Raw genomic sequence first — 14972 nt, 5'->3', positions numbered from 1 at the left:
GGTATGATGTTCCATACGTTCAAGTAAGGATCAGATAATACATTTCATGAAACATTTTCGCAGACAAGATACTATGGTAACCCAGTATTTGTCAGATGTAATCATCGGTTCAGTCAGTTGAAATTAACAGATTCTGCTCACACTAAACCTCCTTCAAACACTTTGATCATAACACTGCTTTGATCCTCATATGAAGGATAAAAAACCCTCTCTTTTTTGGTGGGAATCATGGTGTTCTTAGGAATCAAAACCGACATGGCTCCACCGGAAGCTTCAATTCCAAGGGTTAGCAGCAACATCTCAAGCAACAAGAGCTCCTTCCACGTTCTTGTCTCTTTCACCACTCAATTTGGTTTAGATTTATATATTTTGTGTATGTACCCAAACTAAACCAAACCGATTAAAAACGGATTAGTTTGGTTTGGGTACCCGATAACTTTAAATATAAACACTTTGATATAATCTATGTACTTAGTTATATATTTGGTCCTGTATCCTGTATTATATGTCGATAAAATTTAAGAAAATTAAATTATAATAAATAATTATTATCATAATAATTAGTATTTATTTTTCTAAGTAAACATGCTATATATGTTATTAAATTAATTATGGATATAAAATATATATTAAAAATAAATTAAATAATAATATATATTTATATATAAATCTATAGTTGATCTTTTTTTGACTAATGGTTGATTTTTTGTTGTGTAGATAGTAGATACCATTTTGTTTTTCCCTAAATAAATAATCTATAATGTAAAATTAGTAATTACTTTACGCGAAAAATTAATAGTAAAACATTGTTGATAAAAAATAAAACAAGGCGAGAGGATGAACGAAGATCTAACTTTCTACACAAATATCAAATTCTCAATTTTATCTTGAAAAGTATTATCTCCTTTTGATTTAATCCTTTGTTAATCATTTCATCCAAGATATAAATAACCTTATTTATCGACCCATAGATTAACGAAATATATTATAGTATATAGTTATTCCCGCTCAATATAAAAGACGAGACCATCAATATATAGAATATCATCATGTTTATTATACATTGAACTTCAACTCATCTAAGATACATTTTTATTAGCCAACGAGTAATAGTTCAAATGGCATAGTCTCCCCATACTCAATTAAGAAGTTGCGGGTTCGAGTTTCCTATCTTTGGTAAAAAAAAAAGATACATTTTTATTATATATATTTGGTTTTGGTTGAAATACATGCATTTCATATTTTTGACCAATTTCTAGAAGCTAAAGATTTCATGAAAGATTCGGACACAATGCGAAATAAAAAAAAATATTTACAACAAATCGTTTTCAGCAACAGTAATATTAATACTATAGGAAGGTTTATGGCTAATCCCCAATTATATATAAATTGATTCTAACATTTGTAAACTTTATGCACCACCAACCTTATTAGTAGTTGACATCGAATTACTTTTTGTAGCAATTGAATAGTCAAGTCTAACCCTTTAATTCTCTGGATTTATAAATAAATATTGAAAAGAAAATATAGTTACTTATTATTTTCTTTGTTCATCACTTTGAATTTGGTAGTTCGATGTCTTGTTGACCAAATCGATGCAACTTTTGATTTTGGGACTTTGATCGAATTATATAGTTTAGCCGTCAAAATTTAACATATACACAAATTTAAAAAGGTTTATCTGCATAAAATTTGAGGATACCGAAACTTATTAGGAAATTTTTGGTTAAAAATGAATCAAATGCCCTATTATCCTTAACTTAAATAACTAAATTTTTTTAAAAGTTTAAATAAGTTTTTACTCCTTATAAAATACATATTTATTTTCCTGTAATATTTTCTATGGTTTTGGTTTTTAATGTTATTAAATGAAAATACGTTCTGTTATAATATAAAGTAACTTTAAATTATTTAACATAATATCTTCTAATAGAATTATTTAATCTAAATTTAAAAATATATTAGCAAATACTATATTAAATACAAATATTCTTATATCATAAGTTTTAACTTGTTCCATAAAATTCCATATGAATAAAGCTTAAAACGAAGCAGATGACTAGAGTAAAGTAATGCATAACCTTCTCAAGAAGGAAAATTTTGCTGTGGCCAATTTGAAAACAAAAAGCAGCATGGAAGTCTCATCAAATCCTCAATTCAAATATAGAACTAAGAGGTTTTATTGATATATTCAAACAATTTTCTGCATAAATTCTTGAAAAACATTCTCTCCTTTGTGCGTAGAGAGGTAATCTACAAGCAACTCCATGGTTGTAGCATTTGCTGCAAAACCTTTGTCTTTCATAATCTGAAAATATTTTATTGACTTCAGAGGCCAGAGCAGCATTTCGTCGTAGTAATCCTTGGATGAAGACATTATACGTGCAGCTATCTGGCAAGCAGCCATGCTCTTCCATATTCATCAGCAACTCTTCAGCATCAATCAGAAGTCCTTCCCTACATAGACCTTGGTTTCAAGCCTTTTGCTGGAAGATAAGAGAAGAGTTCACACGCATCATTCAGTTTTCCAGCACGGCACATCCCATCGAGCACCACATTGTAAATTTCAATATTAAGATCCAAATTATTCTTCTCAATTTCTCGAAATAATGATATTGCATCCGAAGACAAGTGACATTTGAATAGGCCATCCAATATAGTGGCACAGCTCGATAGATTAGGATATTGACCAAATTTGTGCATTGTAAAAAACAATTCTTTAGCAGCTAACGGTTTACCCACTTTGGATAAGAGTATTCCAAGTCACAACATCCAGCTTTAAACCTTTATTGATCATTTCATCCAAGAGATAAATAGCCTTATTAATCCTTTTGATCTTGCACCACCCATGGATTAATGAGGCATAAGTGTTAACGTTTGGTAGGCATCCCTTGTGAACCATCAAATCAAATACTTTCATGGCCTCCTCCATTTGATTTTGGAAACAATAACCAGCAATCATTGAGTGATAGGTGACAACGTTAGGCTCTTCTCCCATTCGAACCATTTGACCAAGTATGGCTCTAGGCTCTAGCACTTGAAATCTTTCCCTCTTTACAAAGAGCATCCATTAAAATAGTAAAAGTATGTGTATCCGGCATAATTCCCTTTTGCTTTCTCTCGCTCAGTAAAGATGCAGCCTCCTGCCATCTGCTGAAAGTACACAGCCCTTGAATCAAGCAATTGTAAGTGATAGTACTGGGTTGTATACCTTTCGTTGTCATTTCGGAGAATAGACTCAGAGCCTCAGATACCAGCCCATCCTTGCAAAGACTATCCACAATTGCGTTATAACCTGCAACATCAACACTTGGTTTGCAGTTTCTTGTTTCCGTCTTCCTTAGAATGGCAATGGCAGCAGGGGTGTTGCCCATCTTGCACAATCCATTTATAATTGTTCCAATCGTGTGGGCGTCGGGTTGATATCCCATGTTATTCATGTGGTCAACAATCCAAATAGCATAATCCACATTGCCTTCAATACAAAGACCATTAACAATGGTGGTAAATGTGACCACATTGGGCTCCAAACCGATTTTGAACATCATCCCCACCCCACCACAGAGAAGGCAAAGGGAGTGTGATTCAAACTGCACAGACAATTGACAACAATATTGAGTGTACAGATATTAGATTTGAGTTCTAAGGAGAAAAAGTGTTTGATTAACGAAATGGCAGCTGTGTAATGCTTCATCTTAACAATAGAGCTAAACAATAAATTAAAGTCCTTCACAGATGGCAAAGGGTTTACGGAAACCATCTTGTGAAAGAGATGCAAAGCAGAATCAAGGTTTTGGAGATTCCTAATAGAATATAGGAGATGGGGTCTGTCTTTGATGGCATCAATATCAGTGGTATAAGAGAGAGTAATGGGAAAAAGGAAGGGGTTGGGATGAGAAAGAGTACCAAATTGAGATTGGTGCCGAAAGAAGCGCAGAGAAGCTGTTGTTGATGAACGCAACATCAATGATGAGTGAGCACAGCAGCTACACTTGCCGCAAGGGTATGAAATTCAATTGAGTCTTGTGAGCATAGCTTGACATCCACCGCTGAGTCCACTTCAATCTTCACATTCAGCTTTACGCTCATCACTCAGTTAAACAATTCACAACCCTAATATGATTTCTTTTGGAAAAATAAAATCCCGTTCAAGAAGGAAACCATAGCTGTAAGTAATTGAGAATATTTGTCAAACTCAGCACCAAGACATATAACAAGTATACATATAGAGCAATACCAAACAATCCAATTCTCAATTCCATGAATCATAAACAAAAGGGTGTCTAAAATATCCACAAAATCAATCAAATTCAGCATTAAAAAATATCAAAAACCAAATTTTGCAGTTAAACAAAATAAAGTAAAGATGGGATTCATACTCAAATTCCCCTTAATCTTAAACCATGTCTCAGCACATACTTTGTGAGCAGCAACAAAATCATCTTTACAAGCACAACCCAATTCAATTGAAACACCAGACTCAGAACTATCACTCTCCAAACCTATGTGACAAATTCTACAATCCCTCTCCACTTTGTGATTAGTATTATTATTAATATTATTAATAATATTAACATTGCCAACTAATAAATGGATATTGAAGCTTTAAACTTTATTTAACAACAAGCTGTAACATGGCTCAAATAACAAATTAACCAATTTAATTAATACACAACTCCAAACACAGCAAGTAATCTGCTTCATACACTCCTCAAAAGCAGTCCCAAATCATTTGCAATAACAGTGAACTATGCTTCATAAACTACTCAAATTATCAAAATCAGAAACATGAAACACACTATTTAGAATCTACAGAGGCATACCAATTTCAAGAAATGCATAATTGGCGCAATTTATCAAGCATGGCAAAGCTAAGTTCTCAAAGAAAAATTTTAATTGAACACAAAAACACAGCACAACGGTCGACAGAGCACAACAGTGAAGAAGACATAAAACAGGCATACCCCACGTGCAACACTTAGTTTCAAAGGATTCAAACCCCATCACCTTCTGCAGATGAATTATCAGAATCATTACCAATGGAGTAATTTACAGTAAAAACAGCAAGATTCACAGATTAATTAACACTTATTCAACAATTATTCAACCCATAACAAGTCCACAGATTAACTAACAACAATTATTCAACAATTATTATTAAAAAAAATACCTAGAAGCTAGAAACCCTAGAACAGAGCAGAGCAGATCCTAAGCAAGAGGGAGACAAGGGCACGACCAAAGGGATGACAGGTGGAACAGAGATAGCGCCGGCGACGATGGAACAGAGCTGCGCGACGGTGCTTTCAAAGCTGAAACAGTAGCTGCAGGATGGTAGAACAGAGCTGCACGATAACGACGGTGGCTTCGAAGCTCGTTTCGGCGACGGCGGCGGGAGCTGGACAGAGGTGAGGGAGTGAGATCGATGACGGTGAGAGGAAGGAGGAGCTCGACGGTGATGGAAGGGATTGGTTCGCGTGAGCTAAGGTTGCTGGGTTGGGTAATTGGCTAGGGCATCTCAGCATCAAAACCGGTTTCCGGCCGGTTTGACGGTCCAATGTCGGTTTTTCAAATCTCCGGTTTCAACGTCTGTCCGAACCGTTCTTCCCTTCGGTTCGAATCGGTTTTCAGAACCTTGGATCTAACCATTTTTCCTCCCATTTAATCACTCTTGGTTCAGCTGAAAGTTGAAAGTTGAAACAGTGAACGAGTGATTGCAACTATCAATTTTGCCGCACAACTAAAACAACAGCTCTATCTCTCTGTCTCTGTTGCTGTGCGCTGCTTCAGCGATGAATAACTTAATCCTACGCAATCCAATTCCAACCTGACTTTGTCTTTTGCAGTTTGCTCACTTCTCTTCTCTCTTAATTTCTGCATTTCGAAATTCGGATCCAATTGATTGCTATATTGTGATCTAGCAGCACCAGCATGTCCAACTCTCTACCCTACTCCAAGAAAGATGTTGACTACGATAACGCCAAGTTTCGCCACCGCTCTTTCTCAAAGGTATTCCCTTTTTTCCTCTCAGCTCTCAATTCAATCCATTTTATGTCCAAGTCAACCCCCAATTTTAATTGTTTATTGATTGCATCATCAGATTGTAGATTTGTTCTAATCTTGTTTCTGGGTAGATGGGAAACTGTGATTTCAGATCAAAGCTAAGTCTTTTTATTTTTGGGAACCATTTTTTTTTTCCTGAAATATGATGCTATCTGTTGTAATTAGGGCCTTGAGTGATAGGAATCCTTGCGTTGGTGGGTGGATAGAGAGTTAAACTGTTCCAATAAGAAAAACTGGTTATTCTTACCTGTGTTAGTAAGATAGTGGAGAATTTAGTTGTATCTTGATCACTGCACTGATGTTCTGTATATGAGGAATTTTGGTCTTGAGACATAAAAGGTATCGAGAGAGGAAAAACTAGTTATTCTTACCTGTCTTTTACTAAAATGTGAAAAAAAAAAAAGGAAAAAGAAAAGCACACTTATTTATCGTGTCTTGATTTTCCAGGTCATTACTCAGAGCTTTCTCACCAGTAACCGAAAGCGGGATTGTTTTAGCTGTAGTACTGGAAAGTTTTTGCTTCTGTTACTGATCTTTGGTGTAGCATATCTTATGCTGACACATACAAGTCCTGGTGACGTAGTTTCTAAGGATCAAACAATAGGAAATAGAAACAGGGAAGGTATCAGTATTACTAATGGTGCTGGTAGATTGAAGAAGTTATGGAGACGGGCTCCAAGGCTTCCTCCTCGGTTACCACCTGATGCTAAAGGGACTAATAATGGTATTGGTCATGCAACTGAAAATCGAGATGCCAGAACAATGTGGATTACCAGGAAACAAAAGGTCAAAGATGCTTTTATTCATGCTTGGTCTGGCTACAAAAAATATGCAATGGGTCACGATGAACTTATGCCACTGAGCCACCATGGAACTGATGGATTAGGGGGATTAGGTGCTACAGTAGTGGATGCTCTTGATACAGCTATGATAATGGGCATTGATGAAGTTGTTGCCGAAGCAGGAACCTGGATTGAAGAAAACCTTTCTGATAGAATTAGCAAAAAGGGCCAAGTAAATTTATTTGAAACCACAATACGGGTTCTGGGTGGCCTATTAAGTGCATACCATCTAAGTGGTGGGGAAAAGGGAATGAACATAACTCATGCAGGACCTAAACCTGCTGTTTATCTAGAAACTGCTAAGAATTTGGCTGACCGTCTGCTATCTGCTTTTACAGCCAGTCCAACAGCAATTCCATTTAGTGATGTTATTTTGCATGACTCTTCAGGCCGTGCAGCTCCTGGTGGATTGAGTAGCACAGCAGAAGTTTCCACTTTACAGCTAGAGTTTAATTATCTCAGTTCTGTATCTGGTGATCAGAAATATAGTTTGGAGGCAATGAAAGTCATGGATCACATAAAGACTCTTCCAAAGACTGAAGGACTAGTTCCCATCTATATTAGGTAAGGAATCTCGTATGATTTAATTGGAGTATTCAGCCATCAGTTTTAACTTGGGGTCATTTTTGATAAATCTTTAAAACTGTCTTGTGCTCAATTAATCGATTGCTTAATCAACTTTTTCACTCACTATCATGCTGATGCTCAGATGCTAGTATGTTGTCCTGCATTTTCTTATTATATTTCTCATATGTAAATGCAGCCCTCATTCTGGTCAATTCAGTGGAGAAAATTACAGATTGGGATCCCGTGGTGACAGTTACTATGAGTACTTACTTAAAGTTTGGCTTCAGAGTGGAGCTAGCAGAGATAGTAATACATCGTATCTATATGATATGTATAAGGAAGCAATGAACGGCGTTAGACATCTTCTTGTTCGGAAAACAATTCCAAATGGATTAGTTTTTATTGGCGAATTGCCGTATGGATTAAATGGTGATTTCAGCCCAAAAATGGATCATCTGGTATGCTGTACCTCCTAATTATGAATCTTGGCATTGCATGAAATCTTTTTAGCAAGTTAGTTGCTTGAAAATTCCATTCAGTAGAAACAGTGCCAATTTGTTGAGTTATTGGGCTAAATGTCGGCCAATGAACCAGCTATTTAGATGACACTGATGAAATATAGATTGACTTCTATTAAATGTTATTGATTTGTAATTGGTGGACTTGAGGTGTCAAATTCATTTCTCCCCCTCTGGAGTTATGATATGCCCATCCTGTGGTACTCTAAGTTATCAAACAAAATTAGACAGTCAATGCCCTTGCACTTTGCCTTTATCTAGCATACACAGTATATTAAATGCCTGCTTCATGCTAAGATATGCTTTTTTGTGTCCTTGGTAAAATTTGTTCCACAAACAACTTAAATTTCTGCCGAGTTTGTTTTATGTACAAGGAACAGTATTTGTTTCAAGTACTTCCGTATAGGCATTCCTGTTTTCACATCTGTCAGATGATGATTTCATAATTGTCGAACGAATTTGAATAAAGAAAAATGAGCCTATGTAGTAGTGTTACATAAGAATTCTAGGAAATTAGATGGTCACAACCGTGATTGGCTGAACTGTGCGATATTGTGATTGGTCCAAGATATTGGCATTTACATTAGCAGTATTACTTAAGAGCCATAAGATAGGTTATTCTATGACTTTAATGCTCTTGAAAATGTCTTTCAGCCAAGCATTTTAACCAGTTGTAAATGAGTGTATGTGTTGACATTGTCCTAATAACGTTTATGTAAATTAATGCAACCAATCCAGGTGTGTTTCTTATCTGGTACTCTTGCACTGGGTGCCACCAAAGGCCTCACAAAAGAACAAGCAATGAAAAACAACATGCTTAACTTTGAAGATCTGGAGAATATGAAGCTTGCAGAAGATCTGGCTAAAACATGCTTTGAGATGTATGCAGTAACTTCTACTGGTCTGGCTCCTGAAATTGCTTACTTTCATACTGAGGTTTGTGAGACTATTGTGGCACTTTGAATTGTTTATTTGGTAAACCGTTCAAAAGTATATTCTGCTCTGCTCCCTGGGGCCGTATATGCATATTATTTGTTTTCTTGCATTATTATATAGCAAGAATGGAGACTTGACATGTAGCATCTGTTTTATATAGGAGTATTCTGAACAAGATCTTGATGGAGGGAATAAGAGCTCAGAATACGTGAATGACATTATAATAAAACCTGCTGATCGTCATAATCTCTTGAGACCTGAGACTGTGGAGTCATTGTTTGTTTTATACCGCATTACTGAAGATCCAAAGTATGATCCCCCTCCTTCTCTTATGTCTAAGGTTGATTTATATTTTCATTTGTTGCGGTAATAATAATTTTCTTAAATATATATTTTGTCTTACAGATACCGCGAATGGGGTTGGCAAATCTTTGAAGCTTTTGAGAAATACACAAAGGTCGATACTGGTGGTTATTGTTCTCTGGATGACGTAACTAGTATTCCTCCGCATAAAAGAGACAAAATGGAGACTTTCTTTCTAGGAGAAACACTCAAGTACTTATACTTGCTTTTTTCGGACAGCTCTCTCATTCCATTGGATAAGTTCGTCTTTAACACGGAGGCACATCCTATACCGATCAAGTTGAAGAGTTAAGTTTTATTTGTCAATAGCATTCATTAGGCAGAGTTTTCAGAAATCCAGACTGCGGCAACGCAAAAGTGAGATGATTCGTTTAAGGTTACCCAGGCATCTCTTTTGGCTGAGCGAGAGCACTTCTGGTTGTAAAGGCATTCATTACTGCGAAATACTGTTTGATTGAATCGTGAAGTACATTGGCAAACACATTACAGGGACAGTCACTTGATTATATGACTTGGTTTTCTTGGACTAGTAACTACCCCTATCTTAAATTATTAAATGAGATTGTAAAGTTTTGTTTCCACCATCATAAACAAAGAGCCTATGTTGTAATTGAATTGTATCATTTTTTCCAATTTGATTATGACATTACATTAGCTTTCCTAAAGGTACAACCTACCATTGCTTGTGCACTGCTAATATCATAATGTCAAATTTTCACTATCACTACAAAGAAAGAAGAGATGATCCCCATCTCTAATGACGTTTGTGTCGTCTATCTCTGCATTCTTTTCATTAATTACTTTTGTAGGTTTCAAGCCTCCAAATTTTTCACCTGCAGTTTTCCAAGTTAATAGTTATAACGTTGTATTGAGAATATTGCATTACTGATTTATGAATGTAACAAAAGAAACTGAAAAGCAGAAGGCAGCTATAATAGGTTGATAATTAAATATACTTACCAGCAATGTTGAGCAGCTCTTCCAATGATTCAGGAAGGATGATCAACTTTCCGTACTGTCCCTGTGGGTTAGTTTTGCACCCGCTTAGCAAGTGGATTGTGACTCTCTTCTTCATGAACCCAGAAGCATCTTTACTTTTGTTCATGGTTGAGTCATTCCTATCAAGGTTAAGTATTTCTGGCTCCACAACCTGTATTCTATATTCTCCTGAAGATTTCATCTCTTTTTCACAAGTCACTATTTGGTCAGAGATGCTCTTGCTTTTGAGCTGTTGCACTGGAACTTTTGGGGTATTTGCATTTGCGTCTCTCTCAAGCAGAATTTCAACCATGTCTTGATCATCTCTTTTGCCATCTTCAGCACTGATTGAATGATGATCATCCTGCAAATTGGCCTCAGAAGCCGTACATGTGCGGGAAAATCTGCCTCTTTTGTTGCCTCCGTGAAGCAGTTTCTGAAGAAACAATCTAGGATCCGCACTCGGATATTCCAAGCCTGGCTCTTGATGCCCCTTTGACCTCTGTCAAGCAATGATTGAACGTTGTAATAGCAGGGAGAGGGATATGCCAAATGCCATAAATGAATTGTAATTACCATGAAGAGGTTATCCGTTATGATCTGTGCATCTCTGGGATTTGCATGCAAAACATTGGTGAGTGATGTTCTGTTGAGTCTTAGAATTTGAGAAAGCTCTGTGGTCCGAACTGTGAAAGGCTGAGGTACATGATATAATGCACCAATCTCACCAAACGTATCTACTGCAAATACTTTCCTAAAGAGCTGAAATGATAACAATTCATGTTCAGTTCTAATTTGATTGGGGGGAAACAAATGAAACACTAATGTTTGAATAGCATGACATACTTGTTCTTGGCCATCCACGTATTGAACAAGATCCTGCAACAATAGAAAAGCCTCAGTAAGCATTCTCTGACATGCGTGCACTCATAGCTTCATCGATTCTTTATGTAACTCACCACTGCCCCTGAAACCAGAACGTACAAGTCTGTAGATGATTCGGTTTGCAGTACCACATCTTCCCTGGGTGGGAAATACTCAGCTTCCATTTCTGAAACCTGTTATTTATTTATTTAAGGAGTTTGTTACTGTTGTGTGACAAAGCTGAAGAAGAAATTATTATTATTATTATTATTATTATTATTATCATATTACCAGTTGGAAAAGGAAGTCATGGGAGACTCCTTTGAAGAGGTAGACCCTTTGCACAACTGGAAAGAACAGATGGTGTGCAATGCTTGAACGAATCGCCCTTGGCAGATCATTCAGTGTTTCTTGCTGCTTCAATGCTTCTGTCTTGAACTTCAAGCATATGTGTGACAACATCTGATCCTGTATCCGTGGTGGAAGATGGTTTCTGGAAGCGAACTCAGTGGCTGCTCTCACTGTATCTCTCTGTGCCATTCAAACCAGAATTGATTGACTAGAACTGAATGAAAAGAAGAAGAAGAAGATTAGTGGAGAAGAGAAGCATACGAAGTTTCTGGTGCGGCTGGTCCAGTGAACAACTAGGTTGGTCATGTTTCCAATGATGTATGATGTTAAACCCAAGTTGAAGAGCATGTAGAAGATATCAAACAGCATCTCTCTGGTGTTCTCTGCATGCAAATCTCCATAGCCGGTGGTTGTAAGAGTGACAATGGACCAGTACATTGCAGTCACATATCTGTCCCAGAGGCTTTCTTCTTTGAAATCCGGGTACGTGGCGCCAATCCAGGTTCTCTTTGAATCCGGGTACTTATCTGCAATCAGATAGTTGAAGCAGCCGGCACAATGTACTGCGAACAATGTTACCTGAAACAGTGTGAAATGAATTGAGTTTGTTGAAGTGAAAGAAGGTAGAGATGAAGGATGGATGAATGGCTTACAGCAATAAGCTTTGTGCACCTTGTCCAGAAGTAGTTGAAGCGAATGTCCTTTTCGAGTCTGAAAGCAAAAAAGAATGAGGTGGAAGGAAGTATGAGGTGCAAGTAGAAGTAGTTGGTGTGGTAGAGACTAGAGAGGTGAACCTGGCAAAAAGAGAGCTGACTCGTCTGAGCCTCCATAATCGAAGCATGTTAAGGACTTTGAAACCAATCTCACTGCTGTGGTTTGTGAAGAGGAGGGTGATTGGCTGGAATGGTGCTGTGGAGCATACATCAAAGGCAAACCAGGTAGATATGTACCTGATTGCAATTTTCTTTGGATCATCAACCAGAAGATATGAGTGGCTGTCTAAGTAGGCCACGAAGAATGTGAGGACGATGTCAACTGCGAAGAAGCCATTCACTATGTTATCTATGATGAATAGCGTGTCTTGCTTGTAAGTCAGAAACGCGAACTCAAAGGGACAAATCCAGGCTGAGTAAACCACTAGAACAACCAGTAACATCTCCCAAGCCCTGCCATAATACATACATAACAACATACATCAAGCTAAGCTTTACTCTCGAATTGGATTGGATTGGATTGGAATGGAAGACATAAGGTACTGGAACAGGTACCTATAACGTGGGTCGAAAGGCGAAACTATGTATTTTCGAAGGCGAGTTTCCTGGTTTATTCTTGCTCCAAGAGATGGTAAGAGGTCATTGTTCAAGAAGCTGCTGTGTGAGAAACTTGGCATTTGGAATTCATCCATCCAGAACCTCTGGAAGAAGTTCTTGGCACAGGAAAGCGACATGTTTGTCAAGCAATTGATTGAGTCTTGAATGAAACCTTTTGGTTATATGCCCACATATTTATACTGACCCTGCCCTTTGTTGACTCTATGACTTATGATAATGCAAAGCAAACAAGGTAAAAACGTTGTAGCAAGTGGCAGACAAAGAGGGTTTTCTACAAATTTAAAGAAGCTGCAAATGATGTTTCTAGCTGCATATGAAATAGTAACATGTGTAGTGATTAGTGAAGCACGGGATATTGCAAATGGTTACTGTAAAGTTTGGATTTGAAGAGGGTGTTTGACACCTGGACCAATAAACATTCAAGTGATATGTTATCTATAAGCCACCTTGTAATGCAGTGGTTAGTTATTAAGTCAGTTGTTGTTAGTTGTTCTTCTCATCCAATAAATGAGCATGTGAAAGACATAGTCTGATATGTGAGTAGTAGTATAAATACAATGGTCCCGTGCGTATGAGTATCTTACAAGAATCTTTTCCAAGAGATAATGGATGCAAGAACTGAACCCCACTTGCTTTGGGGGGATACCATACAAAACAGAATTTTTTTTCCTTTCTTATAAAGCTCAAAATCCTGCACTGCATCTAATTTCCTCCACAATTACCAACTAATTTAAATAATAAAAGATGCTCATTGCAATCTTTGTTACTCACAAAACTATATAGTATATCATATGATTTTTCTTACCTCTATACTCTGTGGTCCATGTTCCAAGTTTCCTCCGCTAGCCTCAAGCTCAGGGCTCAGAGCAACACTTATTTGTCACTTAATTGTAGCAAATCACAAATCTTAGAACTTGTCTGGGTGAGCTTCTAAGAAAAGATCTTTTTTTGAGATATCTTTTTTTAAAAAATCTTATAGAAAAGTAAAGGTAATTTTATGTTTGGGTATCTCATGTAAAAAGATCTTTTTATGATCTTGTTTAAGTGAGCTTCTGAGAAAATATCTTTTTTCAAGTTATCTTTTTTTAAAAGATCTTATGGAAAAGTAAAAGTAATTTTATGTTCGGGTATTTCATGCAAAAAAATCTTTTTATTTATCAATTATGTTTTGGTATAACAATATAAAAATGCTTTTTTATTTATTTATTACATGAAAAATATTTTTTCTTTTTTTAAGAAAAAAAGATCTTTTAGAAAAAGATGTAAATTATATCCTCTCAAAAAAGATGTTTTTTTTTTCTAGTATTTTTACTTGTACTACTAGAAATTTATCAAACGCTAAAAAATAAAATAAAAAAAAAGATTTTTTTTATCAAAATAATGTTAAATTGATTTTTTTTTTGACATAATTTTTTTTTACCAAAGATAGGAGACTTGAACCCGCAATATTTTAATTGAATATGAGGAGATTATGCCATTTGAGTTATAACTCATTGGCTATTATCCGACATAATTTTAATTTCAATAAAGAGTTAAATTTAATAGAATATTAAAATGCATATTTTCTTTCTTTGGAAAAATTAGGTGGTAGTGGGGACCTTTTTCTTTTTGTCCTTGTTATTAATAATATCATAAGACAGAGTCGACAGTAAAAGAAGTAGTAGCATCGTAGTAGTGTCAATAATCATGCAACACCATTAATAATATATGGAAATGAAGTTTATGGATCAAAGTTTATAATTAAGAGGTGAGGTTAGTAGAAACATGAAACATGCAAGTTGAGGGTTGTCCATGGTAGCAGCAATAAGTTGCAAGAGTTGCCCCACTACCTATCGTGGAATGCATGGTATCCAGATAGATAGATAGATGAAGAACACACAGTTACAATTGTCCATGATCATCACGTGCTCACTGCTTTCATCTTCTTGAATAATTCATCAGATTAATTACCAAATTCTTGCAATTCATTTTGTGGTTAATAAGGAAAACCGTGGGGAACTCTTGATCATGGTTTGTTTCTAGTTTGGTAAGGACGTAGGGTTACCCTAATCATGATTCTCGTGAATATCACAACATTATGCAAAAGATAAAGTATTCAAAGGATGTTAACATTACACGGACTAATAAAATATTATTATTAGGGTTTTCTTAAAAATTCTTAT

At 36.2% G+C, this 14972-nt stretch overlaps 3 protein-coding genes across 7 annotated transcripts; 1 reads left to right on the top strand and 2 right to left on the bottom strand.

Moving 5' to 3' along the window:
• Window positions 1-2060: 2060 nt before the first annotated feature.
• LOC112785363 (uncharacterized) lies at window positions 2061-5671 on the bottom strand. Of its 3 annotated transcripts, none has more exons than XR_003194229.3 (3): window positions 5171-5671; window positions 3907-4166; window positions 2061-3590 (listed from the first exon to the last, which is right to left on the bottom strand). XR_003194229.3 is itself a non-coding variant. In XM_025828833.3 (3 exons), the coding sequence occupies exons 2-3, from the start codon at window positions 3962-3964 to the stop codon at window positions 3024-3026; spliced, it is 510 nt and encodes a 169-aa protein (XP_025684618.1). In that variant the 5' UTR covers window positions 3965-4166; window positions 5171-5474; the 3' UTR covers window positions 2061-3023. The 3 variants fall into 3 exon arrangements, 1 of the variants encoding a protein (XP_025684618.1); XR_011879115.1 differs by having other exon boundaries at window positions 3907-4125; window positions 5171-5632; XM_025828833.3 differs by having other exon boundaries at window positions 2061-3475; window positions 5171-5474.
• Window positions 5672-5686: 15 nt separating this feature from the next.
• On the top strand, window positions 5687-9951 carry LOC112785361 (mannosyl-oligosaccharide 1,2-alpha-mannosidase MNS3). Of its 3 annotated transcripts, none has more exons than XM_072230535.1 (7): window positions 5702-5842; window positions 5922-6006; window positions 6508-7466; window positions 7666-7927; window positions 8726-8923; window positions 9084-9232; window positions 9329-9951. In XM_072230535.1, exons 2-7 carry the CDS (start codon window positions 5929-5931, stop codon window positions 9576-9578), a joined length of 1896 nt encoding a protein of 631 aa, XP_072086636.1. In that variant the 5' UTR covers window positions 5702-5842; window positions 5922-5928; the 3' UTR covers window positions 9579-9951. The 3 variants fall into 3 exon arrangements, with proteins under 3 accessions (XP_072086637.1, XP_072086636.1, XP_072086638.1); XM_072230537.1 differs by having other exon boundaries at window positions 6098-7466; XM_072230536.1 differs by having other exon boundaries at window positions 5687-6006; window positions 6098-7466.
• LOC112785360 (potassium channel KAT3) lies at window positions 9889-13334 on the bottom strand. The gene is made up of 10 exons (XM_025828831.3): window positions 12748-13334; window positions 12274-12645; window positions 12133-12190; window positions 11741-12058; window positions 11420-11659; window positions 11224-11322; window positions 11111-11143; window positions 10841-11026; window positions 10247-10766; window positions 9889-10119 (listed from the first exon to the last, which is right to left on the bottom strand). Exons 1-10 carry the CDS (start codon window positions 12924-12926, stop codon window positions 9986-9988), a joined length of 2139 nt encoding a protein of 712 aa, XP_025684616.1. The 5' UTR covers window positions 12927-13334; the 3' UTR covers window positions 9889-9985.
• Between the last annotated feature and the right edge of the window lie 1638 nt (window positions 13335-14972).

This window comes from Arachis hypogaea, chromosome 20, assembly GCF_003086295.3.
Source record: "Arachis hypogaea cultivar Tifrunner chromosome 20, arahy.Tifrunner.gnm2.J5K5, whole genome shotgun sequence".
Taxonomy (NCBI): Eukaryota; Viridiplantae; Streptophyta; class Magnoliopsida; order Fabales; family Fabaceae; genus Arachis; species Arachis hypogaea.
The sequence above is the reverse complement of the archived record's forward strand: the minus strand, read 5'-3'. Positions and strand labels throughout refer to the sequence as shown.

Coding starts and splice junctions, on each gene's coding strand:
- LOC112785363 (XM_025828833.3), bottom strand. CDS start 3,964: ATGTTGCGTTCATCAACAACAGCTTCTCTGCGCTTCTTTCGGCACCAA. Junction 3,476..3,906: donor TCGGCACCAATCTCAATTTG/GTACTCTTTCTC, acceptor TTTGTATTGAAG/GCAATGTGGATTATGCTATT.
- LOC112785361 (XM_072230535.1), top strand. CDS start 5,929: ATGTCCAACTCTCTACCCTACTCCAAGAAAGATGTTGACTACGATAAC. Junction 7,928..8,725: donor GCCCAAAAATGGATCATCTG/GTATGCTGTACC, acceptor CAACCAATCCAG/GTGTGTTTCTTATCTGGTAC. Junction 9,233..9,328: donor CGCATTACTGAAGATCCAAA/GTATGATCCCCC, acceptor TTTGTCTTACAG/ATACCGCGAATGGGGTTGGC.
- LOC112785360 (XM_025828831.3), bottom strand. CDS start 12,926: ATGTCGCTTTCCTGTGCCAAGAACTTCTTCCAGAGGTTCTGGATGGAT. Junction 12,191..12,273: donor GTCAGCTCTCTTTTTGCCAG/GTTCACCTCTCT, acceptor TTTTGCTTTCAG/ACTCGAAAAGGACATTCGCT. Junction 11,027..11,110: donor ACGTGGATGGCCAAGAACAA/GTATGTCATGCT, acceptor TTATCATTTCAG/CTCTTTAGGAAAGTATTTGC.